At 40.6% G+C, this 18,770-nt stretch overlaps 2 protein-coding genes across 2 annotated transcripts in view; one reads left to right on the top strand and one right to left on the bottom strand.

The window, feature by feature from the left end:
- CDC73 (cell division cycle 73) overlaps positions 1 to 18,770 on the bottom strand; it is a 151,305-nt gene that overhangs the window by 49,125 nt on the left and 83,410 nt on the right. The window lies entirely within an intron of this gene.
- B3GALT2 (beta-1,3-galactosyltransferase 2) lies at positions 11,314 to 15,838 on the top strand. Its single transcript, XM_082265524.1, has 2 exons — positions 11,314 to 11,879; positions 14,172 to 15,838. Exon 2 carries the CDS (start codon positions 14,311 to 14,313, stop codon positions 15,574 to 15,576), a length of 1,266 nt encoding a protein of 421 aa, XP_082121650.1. The 5' UTR covers positions 11,314 to 11,879; positions 14,172 to 14,310; the 3' UTR covers positions 15,577 to 15,838.

The raw sequence follows: 18,770 nt of genomic DNA, 5'->3' as shown, positions 1-18,770 counted from the left end.
AAGCAAGTTTTTCAATTTATTCCTGAATTGTAAAACTAAAGCGCATGAGGGTAGATTGGCCAGACAAAAGCCACTCCTCCGTAAAAGGCACATGAGAGTCTGCCTGGAGTTTTCCAAAAGGCACCTGAAGGACTCTCAGACCATGAGAAACAAAATTCTCTGGTCTGATGAAACAAAGATTGAACTCTTTTGGTCTGAATAGCAAGTGTCATATCTGGAGGCAACCAGGCACCACACATTACCTGGCCAATGCCATTTCTACTGGGAAGCATGGTGGTGCAACATCATGCTTTGTGGATGTTTTTCAGCGGCAGGAACTGGGAGACTAGTCAGGATTGAGGGGAAAGATGAATGGAGCAATGTACAGAGACATCCTTGATAAAAAAAAACCTGCTCCAGAGCGCTCTGGACCTCCGACTGAGGCAAAGGTTCATCTTCCAATAGGATAATGACCCTAAGCACACAGCCAAGATAACAAAGGAGTGGCTACAGGACAACTCTGTGAATGTCCTTGAGAGGCTCAGCCAGAGCCGAGACTTGAACCTGATTGAACATCTCTGGAGAGATCTGAAAATGGCTGTGCACCAACACTCCCCATGCAACCTGATAAGGCTTAAAGACGTTGTAAACCCACTTCCCAAACTTTTACCTATAGGTAAGCCTATATTAAGGCTTACCTATAGGTGCTATAAATATCTCCTAAACATGCACCGTTTAGGAGATATTTAGAGTGCATACTGCTGATGACGTCATCGGCGCATGCGCTCTGAAGGAACGGCCACCAGTGCCGTTCCTTCAGAGCCCTTTGCAGTGAACAGCGGCTCCCGCGCGCACGCACGGGAGTGATGTAATCGCGTCTCCGGCCAATCAGATGGCCAGAGGACGCGAACCCGGAAGCAGGACGGCCGTCCTATCGCTGAGCGGGCAGCACGGCAGGGGCTTCGTTTTAAGGTACTTCATAATGAGCTAGTTTTTTTTTTAGGGACTTTACTTCCTCTTTAAGAGGTCCTGCAAAGAAGAATGGGAGAAACTGCCCAAAAATGTGTGTGCCAAGCTTGTAGCATCATCCTCAAAAAGACTTAGGGATGTAATTGGTGCCAAAGGTGCTTCAACAAAGTATTGAGGCGGTGAATACTTAAGTAAATGTGATTTTTTTTTTTTTTAATAAATTTGTGAAGATTTCAAACTTTTTCCACATTGTCATTATGGGGTATTGTTTGTAGAAAAAAAATGGATTTTTGACTTACCATAAAATCCATTTCTCTGATGTTCATTGACAGACACAGCTCCTGTCATTCTTGACTATTAGGTTATACTGCCCCCAACAGGAGTAGGACACTAGGCAGAAATAACTACTGGCTACACCCATGGGTAGTCCCAGGGGGTATACTCCCTCTCTCTGCTATAGTCACTCAGTTTTGTTACAAGCAGTCAGGAGAATTATAACTCCAGAGGAGTGAGTGCCGTGTTCGTCAATGATCCTCAGAGAAATAAATTTTACAGTAAGTCAAAATCCCATTTTCTCTTTTGTTCATTGACAGACACAGCTCCTGTCATTCTTGACCATTGAGACAAAGCAGTGTTAAACATGAGGTGGGAAACCGCAAAAAAAAAAAAAAAAAAAAGAAGTCCCCAAGGCTAAACATTAGCCAACCAGGCAACAGGGGCTCAAACAAAACAACTGGAGCTCAACTGAAAAAAAAAAAAAACAATACACCCTCAAAGAGGATCAGGTCCTCTTAAAAAGCAGCCTGCAAAACCTTGCAGCCAAAGGAAGCATCCGCAGATGCCAACACATCCACTTTAAAAAACCTTGTAAAAATGTGCACCGACGACCAGGTGGCCGCCTTGCAAACCTGCGTCACTGACACTTCATGACGGAAGGCCCAGGAGGCACCAAGCGCTCTAGTAGAGTGCGCCTTGACAGGGAAAGTAGGAACCTAACCCCAGATAGATTAGGCCTGAACCACCCCATCTGTCTGATCCATCTGGAAATGGTCTCTGGGAGGTCCATCCATGGGCACAAATTGAGAGTCTGACTTCCTACAGGTTCCAAGAGGGATTTATGCCCTTATGTACAACACTAAGCAGAAAAAACTGGCTTGCCTATTGCAGAGAGGGGAGTTTATACCAGCTAGGACTACCCATAGGTGGTGTTCTGTTGTTTTTTGCCCAGTGTCCTACTCTTGTAGGTGGCACTATAAAATCTCATGGTCAAGAATGAGAAGCGTCATTTAAAAAACGCAAAAAAAAAATCCACATAAAGTGTTAAATATTATACTACACAAAAAATAATAAACTAAAAGTGCACTTATACAAAGCTTAGTGAATAAAAATTACACACTTATAGAAAACAAACTTCAAAAATCTATCCAAAGTGCAAAAAATATATACCCACTATGTAACATATGCCTATCCACTTGTATGATACACAAGTTCAAATAAGAGACTTAAAACTATAGTCTGCATAAAAGCACTTGCTAATTCACAAAATGTGAATGTTCCAAGATGTGGTGCTGTGGCATCCAAGGACTAAAGTTCCACATACAAGGCTGAACTTGGGTCACATTAATGATTGCAGAGGAGAATTTAAGGTATTAAGCCGTACTTCCGCTTTCTTGTGTATTTGCAAAAATAAAAAATTAAATTCTAAAACTATAAACTAAAATTTGGCCAACAAATTATAGTTTATGTATGTTTTTGTGTTTCATATTTTCTTAGCCATTTTCCAGGAGATTTTATTTATTTTTTTACAATTGCACACTGAGCTCTAGCCAAAATCTTTACAAAACACCTACTCCTGTAGAAATTAGCCACAGAAATGTCTTTCTTCCATATTAAACAATTCCTCTGTGTGTTGATGCACACCATGACCTTTAGAAATGCCTTTGTACCCTTTCCTAGCTTATGTATCTATCCCAATGGTTTTTCTAAAGGCTTCTGAAATATATATTCGGGCTTTGTTTACATAAACAGATTTTTACGTGCAAACTCCATTAGTAATCACACTATGTGTGACTTTAAAGCGAAAACTCCACCCACAAGCTGTTCCGAGCGGGGACGGAAGCTCTCCTCCCTCCCCCTGCAGTCTTCTGGGAAACTGACAGACTTGCCCAGTCTGACTGGATAATGAAAGCACAATTATGGGGGCATCACATATCAGATTTATCAGTATTATATAGGACGTAACTATGTAATGAAGTCTAATTAAATTACATTGTCGGCTCCCCCCCCCCCTCCCCTAACAATTGTTATGCAGCCCTGCATTGATTATTATGCAAAGGCCTGCCCATATTCTAGTAGGGGGGAGGACAGCTGCAGGGGGATTAAAGAATAATTTAAATATTTTACCATATTCTTTAGCTCCTAGATAAAATGAGCATTATACCTTTTGAAGAAAAGAGGGGGCCCCCACTACAAAAGTTACCATCAGGGGAATAATTGTTAGTTCATTCAGGCACCTGCACATTTTTTGCTTACAGCTCTGCACACCGTCATGGCTAGGCGCAGGTTTCGAAAGCAAGAGTGCAGGTGTTCATGTGTGCCAAATGGATTATTTAGGGAATGACCTTGACTGGCATTCAGGTTGAAACCGGATCTGTATTCTGTGTGCGCTACCTTTTCCTAACCCAGCTTACTTCTGACCTGTCTTTGGATTCTGTTTGTATCATTACTTCTCCAGTTTGACCTCGTCTTCATCTCAGACCTTGATCCTGCTTATGATTTAGTACTGCATTGCCTGTTCATTGCCAACTGTGGCCTGCTCTGTGACTTTGTCCTATACTACTGGCCAAATGCCTACTCTGGTCAACTCTCAGACCCAGCTGTTGACATCAATGAGTATTCCTACTGCCAGCCAATGTGGTAAAGAGGACTCGGTCGTCCTGAACCTGCTGTCAAACCAGAGTTTCCCTTTAATTGATGCTACCTTTGGTCCTGCAAACTTGCCGGCCTGGCACTTCTGCCCATACTCTACTGGGTCCTTCCAGTATGAACTGCACTCCAGTGAGCCATAGGAGAAGTACAGCCAAACATGCTTTGGCTGTACTTCTCCTTTAAGGACTGCAAAACATATGAGGCCTCGACAGACAAGATGGGTGCCTTTTTCTCGATCCGCATTTCATGTAATATACGGTCATTACTTAAGAGTAAACCAGATGAACTTTCATGCAAGTTCTAGGAATCAGCTTTGCCCCCTAAACCTGACACAATTTAACCAGCTAAGAACTTTCTTCTTTAAGTGGATGGTCGGTGATAGAACTGGGTAGGGCATCTACTTGCTTGGAGAACAAATCTTCATTCCTGAGAAACTACGAGTTGGTGTCCCTAAAATGTGCCACGATCATCGATTGGCTGGCCACTTTGGAGCTCACAAAACCTCAGATTAAATTTTTTGTTCGTTTTGGTGGCCAGGCACATGCAAAGTCCTTCGGACTCAGCTGATCACAGATTGGGGTAAATGGTCAATCACAGCGGCCCTTTACCACCTGACCAGCTGTGTCCAATGACAGCTCATCACAGAAGTAAACACAAGCTGATTATATGATGTTCTTTTTCCTCACACTGACAGCATGAGAGAAAAAGTAGAAAACCGGCTTGTGTTAAAGGTACATCGGCACAGATATTCAGGGTACCGATTATCAGTGTCCCGATTATCAAAGCGCGCCCGCCAGTGCAGCTGAAAAATGACCCGTTTGCAAAATTTTATAACTATGAACTTTTTTTTTTTCTAAATTTTCAATGGCTATTACATACCACCAAAAGAAAGCCCTGTTTATGCGAGAGAAAAAAATGATAAAAATTTCAAATGGGTACAGTGTTGCATGACTGCGTAATTGTCAAAGTGAAAAAGCACAGAAAGCTGAAAATTGGTCTGGTCAAAAAGAGGGTAAAAGTGCTATGTAGGCAAGTGGTTAAAGGGACTGCCACTGCTCCCAAGACTGTTTCTGCTTTAAGGAGGTTGTGTGGTTACACAGCGTCCCTAACCGTATTGTTTCTGACAGAGGGGTAGAGTTTACCTCCAGATTCTGGAAGGTTTTCTGTGAAACCTTGAACACTGGGTGGCATGGGAAAGGATACATGAAAACCCCAAACTTGCCTCACTTACATCATGCCTGTGGAAGGCAGCTAACCTCTCCGCCAAGACCCACATTCACCTCTTCCAAACACGGATTCTACCAATATTCCTGTACAAGTCAGAAAGTTGCGCAAACGACATGAATAATCTTGAGGTCTTCCAAATATAATGCCCGAGACAGATTTTGGGTGTCATTCTGTGCTCTCCATTGAAATGAGACAATTCAAACAAGTCGCAGCCTTCAAAGAACAAATTAAAAAATTTAAAAAAAGGCTGCTATATGGTTTGGCAATCTTGCAGTATGAACACTAGTCAGCTGCTATATATAAACTCCTCTGGTTGAAGAACCTGTCCACCGGAGGGTTAAACAAGCAGAACTGAAGAAAATGTGGCTCAAACATATCAAGGAAGACATAAGGAACTAGCAAGTGGCCATCGGCGTAGCCAGATATATCGCTACTGATTGCAAAGGGTCACAGAATACAGTGTCACATCAGGAGAGATCCCTGCATCAATTTTGCTTGTGTTGGTGTGGGGATCTGTTTTTTTTTTTGTTGTTTTTTTTTTTTTTTTTTTATTGAAATCCAAAACTAAATGTGTGTACCCAGCTTTACACTCACGGACTTCAGTTCCAACAGTCAATTCCCTACATGATGCCAACACAAAGACTCAAACAGGAGACAAGAAAAACGTTGAAATTGTATGCAGTCAGGCAGGCCCTTGCACTACATACAGTGCCTTGCGTAAGTATTCGGCCCCCTTGAACTTTGCGACCTTTTGCCACATTTCAGGCTTCAAAACAGATATAAAACTGTAATTTTTTGTGAAGAACCAACAACAAGTGGGACACAAATCATGAAGTGGAACAAAATTTATTGGATATTTCAAACTTTAACAAATAAAAAAACTGAAAAATTGGGCGTGCAAAATTATTCAGCCCCCTTAAGTTAATACTTTGACTTGGCCATTCTAACACCTAGATATGTTTGTGAACCATTCCATTGTAGATTTTGCTTTATGTTTTGGATCATTGTCTTATTGGAAGACAAATCTCCATCCCAGTCTAAGGTCTTTTGCAGACTCCATCAGGTTTTCTTTCCAGAATGGTCCTGTATTTGGCTCCATCCACCTTCCCATCAATTTTAACCATCTTCCCTGTCCATGCTGAAGAAAAGCAGGCCCAAACCATGATGCTGCCACCACCATATTTGACAGTGGGGATGGTGTGTTCAGGGTGATGAGCCGTGTTGCTTTGACACCAAACATAACGTTTTGCATTGTTACCAAACAGTTCGATTTTGGTTTCATCTGACCAGAGCACCTTCTTCCACATGTTTGGTGTGTCTCCCAGGTGGCTTGTGGCAAACTTTAAAACAACACTTTTTATGGATATCTTTAAGAAATGGCTTTCTTCCATAAAGGCCAGATTTGTGCAGTATACGACAGCTTGTTGTCCTATGGACAGAGTCTCCCACCTCAGCTGTAGATCTCTGCAGTTCATCCAGGGTGATCATGGGCCTCTTGGCTGCATCTCTGATCAGTCTTCTCCTATGAGCTGAAAGTTTAGAGGGACGGCCAGGTCTTCGTAGATTTGCAGGGGTCTGATACTCCTTCCATTTCAATATTATCGCTTGCACAGTGCTCCTTGGGATGTTTAAAGTTTGGGAAATCTTTTTGTATCCAAATCCGGCTTTAAACTTCTCCACAACAGTACCTCAGACCTGCCTGGTGTGTTCCTTGTTCTTCATGATGCGCTTTATAACAGACCTCTGAGACTATCACAGTGCAGGTGCATTTATACGGAGACTTGATTACACACAGGTTGATTCCATTTATCATTAGTCATTTAGGTCAACATTGGATCATTCAGAGATCCTCACTGAACTTCTGGAGAGAGTTTGCTGCACTGAAAGTAAAGGGGCTGAATAATTTTGCACGCCCAATTTTTCAGTTTTTTGTTAAAGTTTGAAATATCCAATAAATTTCGTTCCACTTCATGATTGTGTCCCACTTGCTGTTGATTCTTCACAAAAAATTACAGTTTTATATCTTTATGTTTGAAGCCTGAAATGTGGCAAAAGTTCGCAAAGTTCAAGGGGGCCGAATACTTTCGCAAGGCACTGTAGTTGAAGGTAATTCAAAGGAAATTTAAGAAAATTGTACAATGCATGGCGCGCCTAAATGAAGCTTGACCCAAGATAAATAGGACCTTTCCTGGTTAAGAGATAGGTTAATTATGTGGCTTATTAACTAACTTTGCTTGAAAATCTTAATATCCATCATTTTATTCCTACTAAAATCAACGGTACCCAATCCCTTTACAGGTTGAGATCCAGAGACTCCAGATCTGTTTTTCTAATTAGGAACACGAGGTTGAAGCAATCCTGGACTGCAGAAAGAGGAGATGTCAGACCCAGCTCCCCATCAAATGGAAGAGCTTCAATCCTAAAAGCCAATCACAGTGCATCCAGAAAGTATTCACAGCGCTTCACTTTTTCCACATTTACATATATGTTACATATAGGTTACAATTGGATTAAATTAAAATGGATTAAATGGACAAAAATTAATTTCCTCAAAATTGTACAAACAATACCACAAAATGACAACTTGAAAGAAGTTTGAAATCTTTGCAAATTTGTTAAAAATGAAAAACAAAAAAATCTCATGTACATAAGTATTCACAGTCTTTGCCATAACACTCAAAATTAAGCTCTGGTGCATCCTGTTTCCACTGATCATACTTGAGATGTTTCTACAACTTGATTGGAGTCCATCTGTGGCAAATTCAGTTCATTGGACATGATTTTTAAAGGCACACAACCCTGTCTATACAAGGTCCCACAGGTAACAGTGCATACCAGAGCACAAACCAAGCTATTAAGTCCAAGGAATTGTCTGTAGACCTCTGAAACAGGATAGTCTGGAGGCAAAGATCTGGGGAAGGGTACAGAACTGTTTTGCAGCATTGACGATCCAAATGACCCAGTGGCCTCCATCATCCATAAATAAAAGGAATTTGGAACCATCAAGACTCTTCTTCGAGTGGTCTGCCTGGCCAAACTGAGTGATCAGGGGAGAAAGGCCTTAGTCAGGGAAGTGACCAAGAACCCAATGGTCACTCTGACAGAGCCCCAGCGTTTCTCTGTGGATAGATGAGAACCTTCTAAAAGAACAACCAACTCTGCAGCACTCCACCAATCAGGCCTGTATGGTTGAGTGCCCAGACGGAGGCCCCTCAGTAAAAAGGCACACGACAGCCCACCTGGGAGTTTGCGAAAAGGTGCCTGAAGGACTCTCAGACGGTGAGAAATATAATTCTCTGGTTTGCTGAAACAAAGATTGAACTCTTTGGCCTGAATGGCAAGCGTCATGTCTGCAGGAAACCAGGCACCACTCATCACCTGGCCAATACCATCCCTATAGTGAAGCATGGTGGTGGCAGCATCATGCTGTGGGATGTTTTTCAGCGACAGGAACTGGGAGACTAGTCAGGATCGAGGGAAAATGAATGCAGCAATGTACAAAGACATCCTTAATGAATACCTGCTCCAGAGTACTCTGCACCTCAGACTGCAGTGAAGGTTCATCTTCCAACAGATGAACAACCCTAAGCACCCGGCCAAGATAACAAAGGAGTGGCTACAGGACAACTCTGTGAATGTCCTTGAGTGGGCCAGCCAGAGCGCAGACTTGAACCCGATTAAACATCTCTGGAGAGACCTGAAAATGGCTGTGCACTGACGCTCCCCTTCCAACCGGATGGAGCTTGAGAGGTCCTGCAAAGAAGAATGGGAGAATCTGCCCAAAAATAGGTGTGTTAAGCTTGTCTCATCATACTCAAAAAGACTTGGGGCTGTAATTGGTGCCAAAGGTGCTTCAACAAAGTACTGAGCAAAGCCTGTGAATAAAGGTTTCAAACAAATTTTTCACGTTGTCAATATGGGGTATTGTTTGCAGAACTTTGAGATAAATAATGAAGTAAACCCATTTTTGAATAAGGCTCTAACATAGCAAAATGTGGAAAAAGTGAAGTGCTGTGAATACCTCCCAGATGCACGGTATGCTGCCGTTACCGTCACATCACCAGAAGACATGTAGCTCAGGGCAGTATCAGATGGCAGAGAGAGAGCGAAAGACACTGGGATACATACCCAACGTGCTTACTGCTTTATCATTACCCAAAAAACAGCTTTCAATAAGCTATGTCCCTTGTGCCAATTTATTTTCTGATGTTGAAAATCTTCCTCTGTCCTTAACACCCTCCAAGCCATAATCTTACAATGCGGCAGGGGTTATTACAACTAATGGACTGTCACAGGCTCAAGAGAGCCCATCTATACCTGCCCTTTCCGGCCAGATACACTATTTAAAGAAGCCATACTGCAACTTCTTTGGCTAGAAAGTGGTCTTTAATATAGCTCAGCACCCTCCATAAATACATCCTGTCTCGTTCATAAAAAGTTGTAGTACGGCTCCTATGAATGGTGGATCTGGGCAAAAAGGGAAGTCATAGTCAGGCTTCCTTGAAGACAGCCTGTCAGAGCCCTTTAGTTGTATTAGGATTGTTGATGCGGCCGTGCAGAGGAGGGGGCTGGTTTCATGGAGGAAGATTTTAATTCACAGAAGAGGAATCAACACAATGGACACATCCTACTCACTGTAAGTTACCCCACATTTTTTTTCAGTTGTGTGTCATTGGCTGCACTTCAGCTAAAAGCCTTGTTCACATTGGTGCACCTAAAGTTGTACTTAAAAAAAAAAAGGTACCTAGTCATACTTACCTGCTCTGTGCAATGCTTTTGCACACAGCAGCCCCAATCCCCCTCTTCCCGGGTCCCTCACTGATGCTCTTAGCTCCCCTCACAGAGTGCCTCCATAGCAAGCTGCTTGCTATTGGGGTGCTCATGTATGCTTTATCCAGAGCTCTGTTCTTGGGGGTGCTTGTGTATGCTAACTCCAGAGCCCTGTTCTGTGTATCCGCTGACACAAAACAGAACTCAGTCCCACTTCCTCCTCACTAGCTGTGATTGACAGCAGAAGCCAATGGCTCCCACGGCTGTGTCCGAGCGAATGAGGAGGGAGATAGTCAGCAGAGCAGCTGTTCGTGTACACAGCTGGATCGAGATCGGGCTCAAGTAAGTTTAATGAGTATGCAGGCAGGGGAGGACTGCACACTTTTTTTTTACCTTCATGCACAGAATGCATGAAGGTAAAAAGCCTTTAGAATCATTTTAAGTAAAGCGCAGTGTTTGCCCGAACAGGATGCATTAGTGTTCTGTGCATCTACATGCACACTATCTCATTAAGGTCTGTTGAGAAACAGCTGCTGCATGGACAGCAGCTGGTCCCACTTCGACATCCGTGTGAGTGACGCACCCCCCAAATGCAAACAGTGCGGTTTTGTTTTTTTTTTGGGGGGGGGGAAGGGACGCAAAATGGGAACAGTGGCTGTGTCCGTGCAGCTGCTTGCTGTACAGTCCCATGTAGGCAAACATAGTCCCCACCGCATGGGTGTATGCTAAAGTATGCTCCATGTGAAAGAGGCCTAAAGTAGGCAAAGCATAGGTCTGCTTTAAAAGGTATGCTTTAAAAAAAAAAAAAAAAAAAAGGTATTGAATGCTTGCACACCTAATAATGGTTTATTTTCTGGTGCATAAGTAATAAAACAATTTTTTTAAATCATCATAAAACAAGCCTGACTCTAGTGGCCAACTGTGCAATGCCATAAATCAATAAGCCAGAAAAGATTTCAAAGAATAAGAAAGCTTTAGAGATTAAAAGACATGTCATACATTTTAGTCTTCAAAAATATAAAAAAAAAATAAAAAAAATTCAGCAGTTGATGCAAATACACAAGAGATGGAAAAGGTGTTTATGAATGGCATGCAAACTGCAACGGTCATTGGTAAGTGTAAGCATACAATTAACAGCCATTTGCTGTAGTACATAATGAATGGACTTATACCACTTTAATACATTATGTTCCCTCATTTTAAAAAAAGACATGTCTAAGTCATTGATTTCATAGCATACATAAGCAGATCATGCTGCAAAAGGTTAACACAACTGCTTTTTATATTCAAGGATCCAAACAGTCTCTAATGATGCTCATAAGTAGAAAGCATAGGGGCTGACAGCATCTAGACCAGGAGCTATGAATGCAAACTTGTCACGTGATAGTCATCGAGGCTGTGACGTTAAATTCAGCTCTGTCAGAAGACAGCATAAGTCAAAGCCCACATATAAACCACTGCCTCCTAGAGAGGCAGTAGCAGCCTGGGAAGCTGTCTTGCTTCTCTAGACCACAGCCCTCCCCCCCTGAAAGAAGCTCCGTCTTCTTCTCAAGCTGCCTAGCAACAACAAAAGAGGTAAATCCTCTCTACTATTTAATTCAACGCGGCTACTATGTTCTTATGGTGTTTTCTCCAACGTTACAAAGATCTGGCAGTGCTGGCATGGATACAGATGGATGAAAGCTGCATTAGGGACAAAAGGCGAGATCTGTGAAAGATTTCAATACAGCAGAAGCGACTGGGAAGCCATCTGGGTGTGCACAGAGGAAAATGCTGGAGAAATTTTCATTCCCCTGCTAGAGGAATAAGCACAATGCCCCGGACTGAAGCAGGCGAAAGGGCAAGCTGCATGCAGACGGACAGCAGGCACAAGCATTCACAGAAGAGAGATTATTGAAGTGCGCATGTTTCTGCTCAATTCGTTTGACCAAGCGATGACATGCCTAAAGTATTCATCTTTCAATAGATATAACCCTACAACAATGAATTTGTTCAATAAAACACAGGTATGTTAAAACTGATGTTTTTAAGGATTCGATTGTGTCAACCATTTTTTCTGTGGATTGTTATTTGGGTGGGTAAAAGTGGAATATTAACCATAATAATTCCTTGTGCGTTAAGCACAGCTGTTTATGGGATGATATTAGATGCGAAAGACGGCTACAAAAATATATTATGGGAATCTGCTAGGGGAGGAGAAAATCTGCAATATGAGATGAAATAAATCCCTTTCAAAGTAGGTCATATTTAATCCTTATCTGAAGTAATCTTCTGTCTGATGAACCTAGCATGCTGTTGAGATCAGTGCATCATTAAATTAGATGGCAAAATGAAAGAACAACTGAAAAAACATTTTCATCTTGGCAACTAGAATTATTGTTCTGACTAATACAATTAAGCAGTAAGTGACAGCATTGCTGATAACACTTCTGTGGATGACAAAAAAAAAAAAAATCCAGCTTTCCTTGCATGTAAAAACACTGCAGGAACTGCACTCATTCCTAGTGTTTTCAAGACACTATAAATCATGAAAGTGTGGCCAATATAAAATGTGCTTACTTTGCCCTGGGCACTGCAAGCTGGTAATGAAAATGGTTTTACGGTACAAAATTCAGAGGCTGGGGAGGGATATTTTGGTATACAGGTTAAGCTGGTCAGGGGGGAAAAAAAATAAAACATTCTGATGCAGATCTATATATCTTGCATGGCAACCATGAATAAGTATTTCAGGACATGCAGATTGTTAAAGGAACCCATTTATTCTGCATGGCCTATTTCATTCCAGTGAATGTAGCGAAAATCACATGCTTAGCTGATTCAACTAACATTCAAGCAATATACAATAAAATTTCAGTTTTAGGATTCCTGAAGAGAATACCTGCAAGACTTGCATGTTCTCAATAAGAGTAATTAAAATAGTAACAATTAGCTAGCACGGTACAGCATGTTATTTTTATTTATTTTTTTTTACGATCAAAACTATTAGAACTGAGATTCTAATAACCCTTTCGATTGGTTTCATTTATATAGTGCCAAGATATACAAAACAACTTACAAAATACACGAGTGCCTGCTCCCAAAGGAGCTCACAATCTAATATGCCCACGTGTCCCACTTTTGGGTATATGTGAAGTGAAAAGAAATTGTTCACAAAAAATTAAGTTTTAACAAATGGAAACATTTGATTCTGTGAAAACTATCCCAAGTGTTTTTATGCATCTGAAAAGCTATCCCATCTATTATTCGGACTCACCAGTTAGAAAGAGGCCCCATCTGTATCCAAAGATAATCCAATATTAATATCGTTTTACAGAATTTATATTGCGTCAACAGTTTGCGTCGCGCTTTACAACGTGAGAGCAGACAGTACAGTTACAATACAGGGCCCTGCTTATTAAACCTTACAATCTAAAACTACATGTTTTATGAACGGTTACCTGCGGTTTATTAAATCTTTCTTGCGGTTTCAGGTTAAATAACATGCCAGGACAGTGGAACGCGCTTTATTTTTGCATTACCATCAAGGTAGACCTTTGCAAATTGGTGCAACACCTAAAACTTAACATGCATAAAGTTGGATATGTGCCATAATATAGTCCTGAAATGCATTGAGATCATATTGGGGCATGCTCTCATTTGTTCCATCTATTACAATAGGAAATACATTTGTAATGGTTGAAGATGTTCACAGTGTGGACTTTTGTGCTTGGAGCAGTTACTTCCAGACAGTGGTTAACAGAATTCATTCTAAAAACAGATTGACCTGATGCAGAGATAGATGTATGACAAACATGCCACTCTAGCTCCATCTAGAGGAACCATCATAATTCAGAGAAATGGGATACATTTATGATGCCTTTAAAACTTTATCTATTTGCTTTAAATCCTATTGATCTCCCCTCTTCTTAATACGGTTTTTAAACTAATGCGAATACACCTGTTTTAGACATCAAGCTAATTGTTTCAAATTTAAAATGTCATTCTTACCAGACTTGACAAGGAAGTTACTAGCCCTGAAAACCCATTCTGACAATTGCATCTTTTCATTGACTTTTCAAACCTGTCACTGTCTGTGGGAAACAAGCTAAGCAGTGTACTGTGACTAATTCAACGTGGCTCCAAATTACATTTCTGAAACCTGTACATGACAATTTCCCCCGAACACTATACCACCATTTAGAGAGATATAAAAGTTGTGTAGCCAAAACTGGGAGTAAGAAACTAGAGATTTTTGAATTCACCTAAAATGAGGACTTCAATTTTATGGATTTTTACAATCTATTTCTTTCTTTCTACAGATCTTATAGGAAATGGTTCACCGGACAAAGAGAAATGAAGAAAGCCACTGAGATATAGAGACTGCCCTATTACTGGGTTGGGATTGATAAACTGGAAATTAGTGCAGATGCAGTATAACTGCACTGGGATTTCAAAAGCATGCTTCAGTGGAGGAGACGTCATTGCTGTCTTGGCAAAATGACCTGGAATGGTAAAAGGTCACTTTTTCGCACCCATCTCACAGGGCTTTTATCACTGGTGTTTCTGTTTGCCACATTACTGTTCTGTAACCATCACAATTCATTCACTGGCAGAGTTGGACTAAAGGAAAATCCGGTGACGCATTCAATTCGTGGATTCAAAGCAACTAAAACTGAAACCAACAGCTCGCTAAGGAATATCTGGAAGGATGCCATTCCACAAACATGGAAGCCTCATACCACTTTTAACCTAAGTAACACAGAGCCACAACAACAAGGTGTTACAGGTCTGGAGAATACTTTAAGCACCAATGGGAGTGTTTACAGTGAAAAGGGCTGGGGCCGAAAAAATGTATACCATTACAAATATATAATTAATGAGCCAGAGAAATGTCAGGAAAAAAAGCCTTTCTTAATACTTCTCATAGCTGCAGAACCAAGACAAATTGAAGCTCGACAGGCTATTAGGCAGACATGGGGAAATGAAAGTCTTGCACCAGGAATCCAGATTGTAAGGTTGTTTCTTCTGGGTTTACACACCAAGTTAAATGGGTTAATTGAACAGGCCATAGTGGATGAAAGTAGGCAGTATCACGATATCATCCAGCAGGAATACTTAGACACTTATTACAATCTCACCATTAAGACACTTATGGGTATGAACTGGGTAGCAACATACTGCCCCCATGTCCCATATGTCATGAAGACAGACAGTGACATGTTTGTTAATACAGAATACTTGATAAACAAACTGCTGAAGCCAGACCAACCAGCAAGAACCAACTATTTTACAGGGTATTTAATGAGAGGCTATGCACCCAACCGTAACAAAGACAGCAAGTGGTACATGTCACCAGACTTGTATCCAAGTGAGCGTTATCCTGTGTTTTGTTCTGGAACTGGGTATGTTTTCTCTGGAGATCTAGCAGAAAAAATATTTAAGGTCTCCTTGAGTATTAGACGATTACATTTAGAGGATGTGTATGTTGGTATCTGTCTAGCCAAGCTGCGCATTGACCCTATACCCCCACCAAATGAATTTGTATTCAATCACTGGAGAGTTTCATATTCTAGCTGTAAATATAGCCACCTAATTACCTCTCATCAGTTCCAGCCTGGTGAACTGATCAAATACTGGAATCATTTACAACAGAATAAGCACAATGCCTGTGCCAACGCAGCCAAGGAAAAAGCCAGTAGGTATCGGCACCGTAAAATGCACTAAAAGGACAAATGACTGGGAAAAAACAGAAACTGGAAATATGAACGCATTGGGCAGTGACAACCCTAATTAAGATTTAAAAAGAAGTGAAAAATTATTTTTTTATTTTTAAGAGTATATAAACCTATATGGAAAAAAACAGATGAAAAGAAATGTGGGAAAAATGTGTGTTTATTCTGTGCAATAAGAAGCATGCACACTTCTGTGGTATACCTGATATTTTATGTGCCAATAAAATACAAAAGACGACATTTTTCATACAAAAGCGAAGCAATATTTGTGGTCCTTTTTATAATTAAATGTTCTAGTCTAGACAACTTTTCCAATGGGGTGAAATGGTACTAACGGTATTAAACTTGAGAAGATGCTGCTATATTTCATAAAATCTAAAAATTTTATAAACATTTGTAGGGGAAATCTAGATACATGTATGTTTGTCACTTTTTACAAAACGGGAACTTCAAAATAGGAGGTCATAAATGTGAAAATGAGGCTTTAATGGCAAGCGTTATCATCACACGTATGAGTGTTGGACATTTCCAGAATCATCATAGGGTACATATTTGACGTTATTGCCAACTCAAAGTCTTCCTTTGAGATTCTGTAACATAATTTAGAAGTAGATAAAAATATAGGAGTTCACACATCTTTAGACTAACATTCTTTCACATTGTACAACCAGAAGTAAAACTAGCATTGCTGAAGTCCAGTAACGTTTAGCCCAAATTGTAAAAGGAAAGAAAGACATACTCTCTTCTCTACTGAACTACCAGCGTGGAATCCTAGACTTGCAGGCTGGTAACCCCATAGCTGGAGGGCCACTAAAGCCCTTAATCAGTTAAATTACACTGTAAAGTGTTTAACAAAAAAAAAATGGGTTTTTCTTTTCTTGTACATCCTGTGCCAGGTCCCCTCTTACTGGATTATTTACCCCAGGTCAGGTCAGATTTAAAGGGCACATCTATAGTGCTCTAATGTAAACAAATGATTTGGGGAGTCTTGTGAGACCATCATTCTATTGGTTTAACATGGATCTGTAGACAATGCAATGAAGTATATTGTAGGCCTAATTTGGTTGCAAAACATTACCAGTGGTTTCCAAGGATTTGTATGTAAAACCACTTTAAGCCTATACAAGGCACTTGGGTAATATCCTTGGCCACTGTTCCTATAAAACAGAACAGTGCGACCACCTGAATGTTCTCATCTCTGATGGTGTCTCTGTTGTTCCTCTATCCCAGGGGTCTCCAAACTAAGGCCCTCCAGTTTTTCAGGAACTACAATTCCCATCATGCCTAGTCATGTCTGTGAATGTCAGAGTTTTACAATGCCTCATGGGACGTGTAGTTCCGCAACAGCTGGAGGGCCAAAGTTTGGAGATCCCTGCTCTATCCAATAACTGGGTGAGAAAAAACCCTGAAAAAGAAAAAACGACTGCAGCCACCATTTTTAAGAATTGGTACCCTACAATTGTTTGGGGATGTGTTTAATGTTGCTTTAACTGGGTATATAGCTAAATATACAGTCAAAATATTTTGAACCTTTAAATTGGCAAAGGATATTTAACAAGACATGACCCAACACAAGACCTAGAAAGAAGGTAACAACTGGGGAACGGCAGAAATATTTTTTATATATGAGGTGATTTAGCTGCTAAATATTTTATTTAGGACATGTGATAGTTTTTTTTTTTTTTTTTCAAGCAAATCTTAACTATAGCCATCCCTCCCGAGTTCTAAAGTTCAGAGCGGAGATCATTTAGAATTAGAGTTCATGCTTTGCAGGGCAGTCTTGACAGTGTGGCTTCAAATTTATGCACAAATGTATGCAACAATAACCTCTATTCTTACTCTGAAAGACTAAAAAGTATAATAAGTCTTCTGTGCTGCCTAGGTGGATAAAGTGCTGGGTAATTTGAGTATTGTTCTGGTATCAGCGTGTCAGCCTTTAAGCCAATGGGAATATTAGCTTTAAATCTCTGGGGTGCCTGTGGAGCCACATCCATTTTTATAAAAACATGCATGATCAATTAAACTTGCTCTAACAGCTGAAAAAGTGTTAGCTAGAATTTGGCTTTAATTTGTTAGTCGAGGCTATGTAAATCTGCAGTTAGAGCATCTAACACTATGATCTCCCCCAAGGCTGACAATGCTACTGCCCAAAAACATCCCCATTATTCTTGTATCCAGAGTAGACACCATAATACAGGAATGTATGGTATTGGCAGCATCACCAGGTGAAAAAAAAAAAAAAAAACTAAGAAAATGAACTGCCACATGCAATCACATTTAACAACTGCTAAGTTTCAAAGTATTATATTTTTGTCTGGGTTTTAGGCCTGGTTTACAATAGTGTGATTTCCGATGCAACTTGCGTCACGCATCATCGGACGACAATGGAAATCACATTATTCACTACGGTGCTCATTCACATCAATGCATGTGAATTTTTTGGAAAAGTTGCCAGTGCTGCATGATTTTGGGCCAATAGAAAACACACCAAAACCATACATAAAAAACACATTTACATGTGTTTGACATCTTATGTTGATTGTTAGGAACCGGTACCCCAACAACCAGTGACACATGCTGCCAGTCGGGGATTCCAAACTAACGGCAGAATGTAAGCAAAGGGGCCTGTCTTTAAAAATAAAGCATGGAGGTCCCCCCACAACCTATACCAGGCCCTTTAGAGAGTATTCCCCCCCCACAAAAAAAAAAAATGTAGTCATGACCACCTCAGAGAACACCCCCAATCCCTAGCTTATTGCAATATCTGTTTTGCTGTTTGACATCATAGCAGCATGCATTTTTTTTTTCTTAAATCAATGAAGGCAATTAAAAATAGGGTTTTTATTTTCTTTTTATAGACCAACAACTAATAATTGGTGGGAAAAAATTGGTGCTCTGTCATATTCCTAAATAGGGAGAGCTCCCAAAAAGACATTACTATCAATAATACATGAAAATCAATGCTGCAGGACAACAATCCCCAGAATTTATAAAGACCAGCACAGACAGATTTTGAAAGTGTCTCTCATGCATTCTAAAAGTGGTGCAGCATACACTAAAACCATATACCTGGCTAGAACTTGTACTTGAATTTAGCCCATGCTGCGCCACTTTTAGAATGCATGAGATACGCTTTCGCAAAATCAGTTTGCGTCAGTTTCTCTCTTTGTACACCAAAAGTGAGTT

The sequence above is a fragment of the Pelophylax lessonae genome (genome assembly GCF_965119305.1).
Source record: "Pelophylax lessonae genome assembly, chromosome: 8".
In the NCBI taxonomy this organism is placed as follows: Eukaryota; Metazoa; Chordata; class Amphibia; order Anura; family Ranidae; genus Pelophylax; species Pelophylax lessonae.
Note: the sequence above shows the minus strand (reverse complement) of the source record. Positions and strands in the feature narration are given on the sequence as shown.

Coding starts and splice junctions, on each gene's coding strand:
- B3GALT2 (XM_082265524.1), top strand. CDS start 14,311: ATGCTTCAGTGGAGGAGACGTCATTGCTGTCTTGGCAAAATGACCTGG.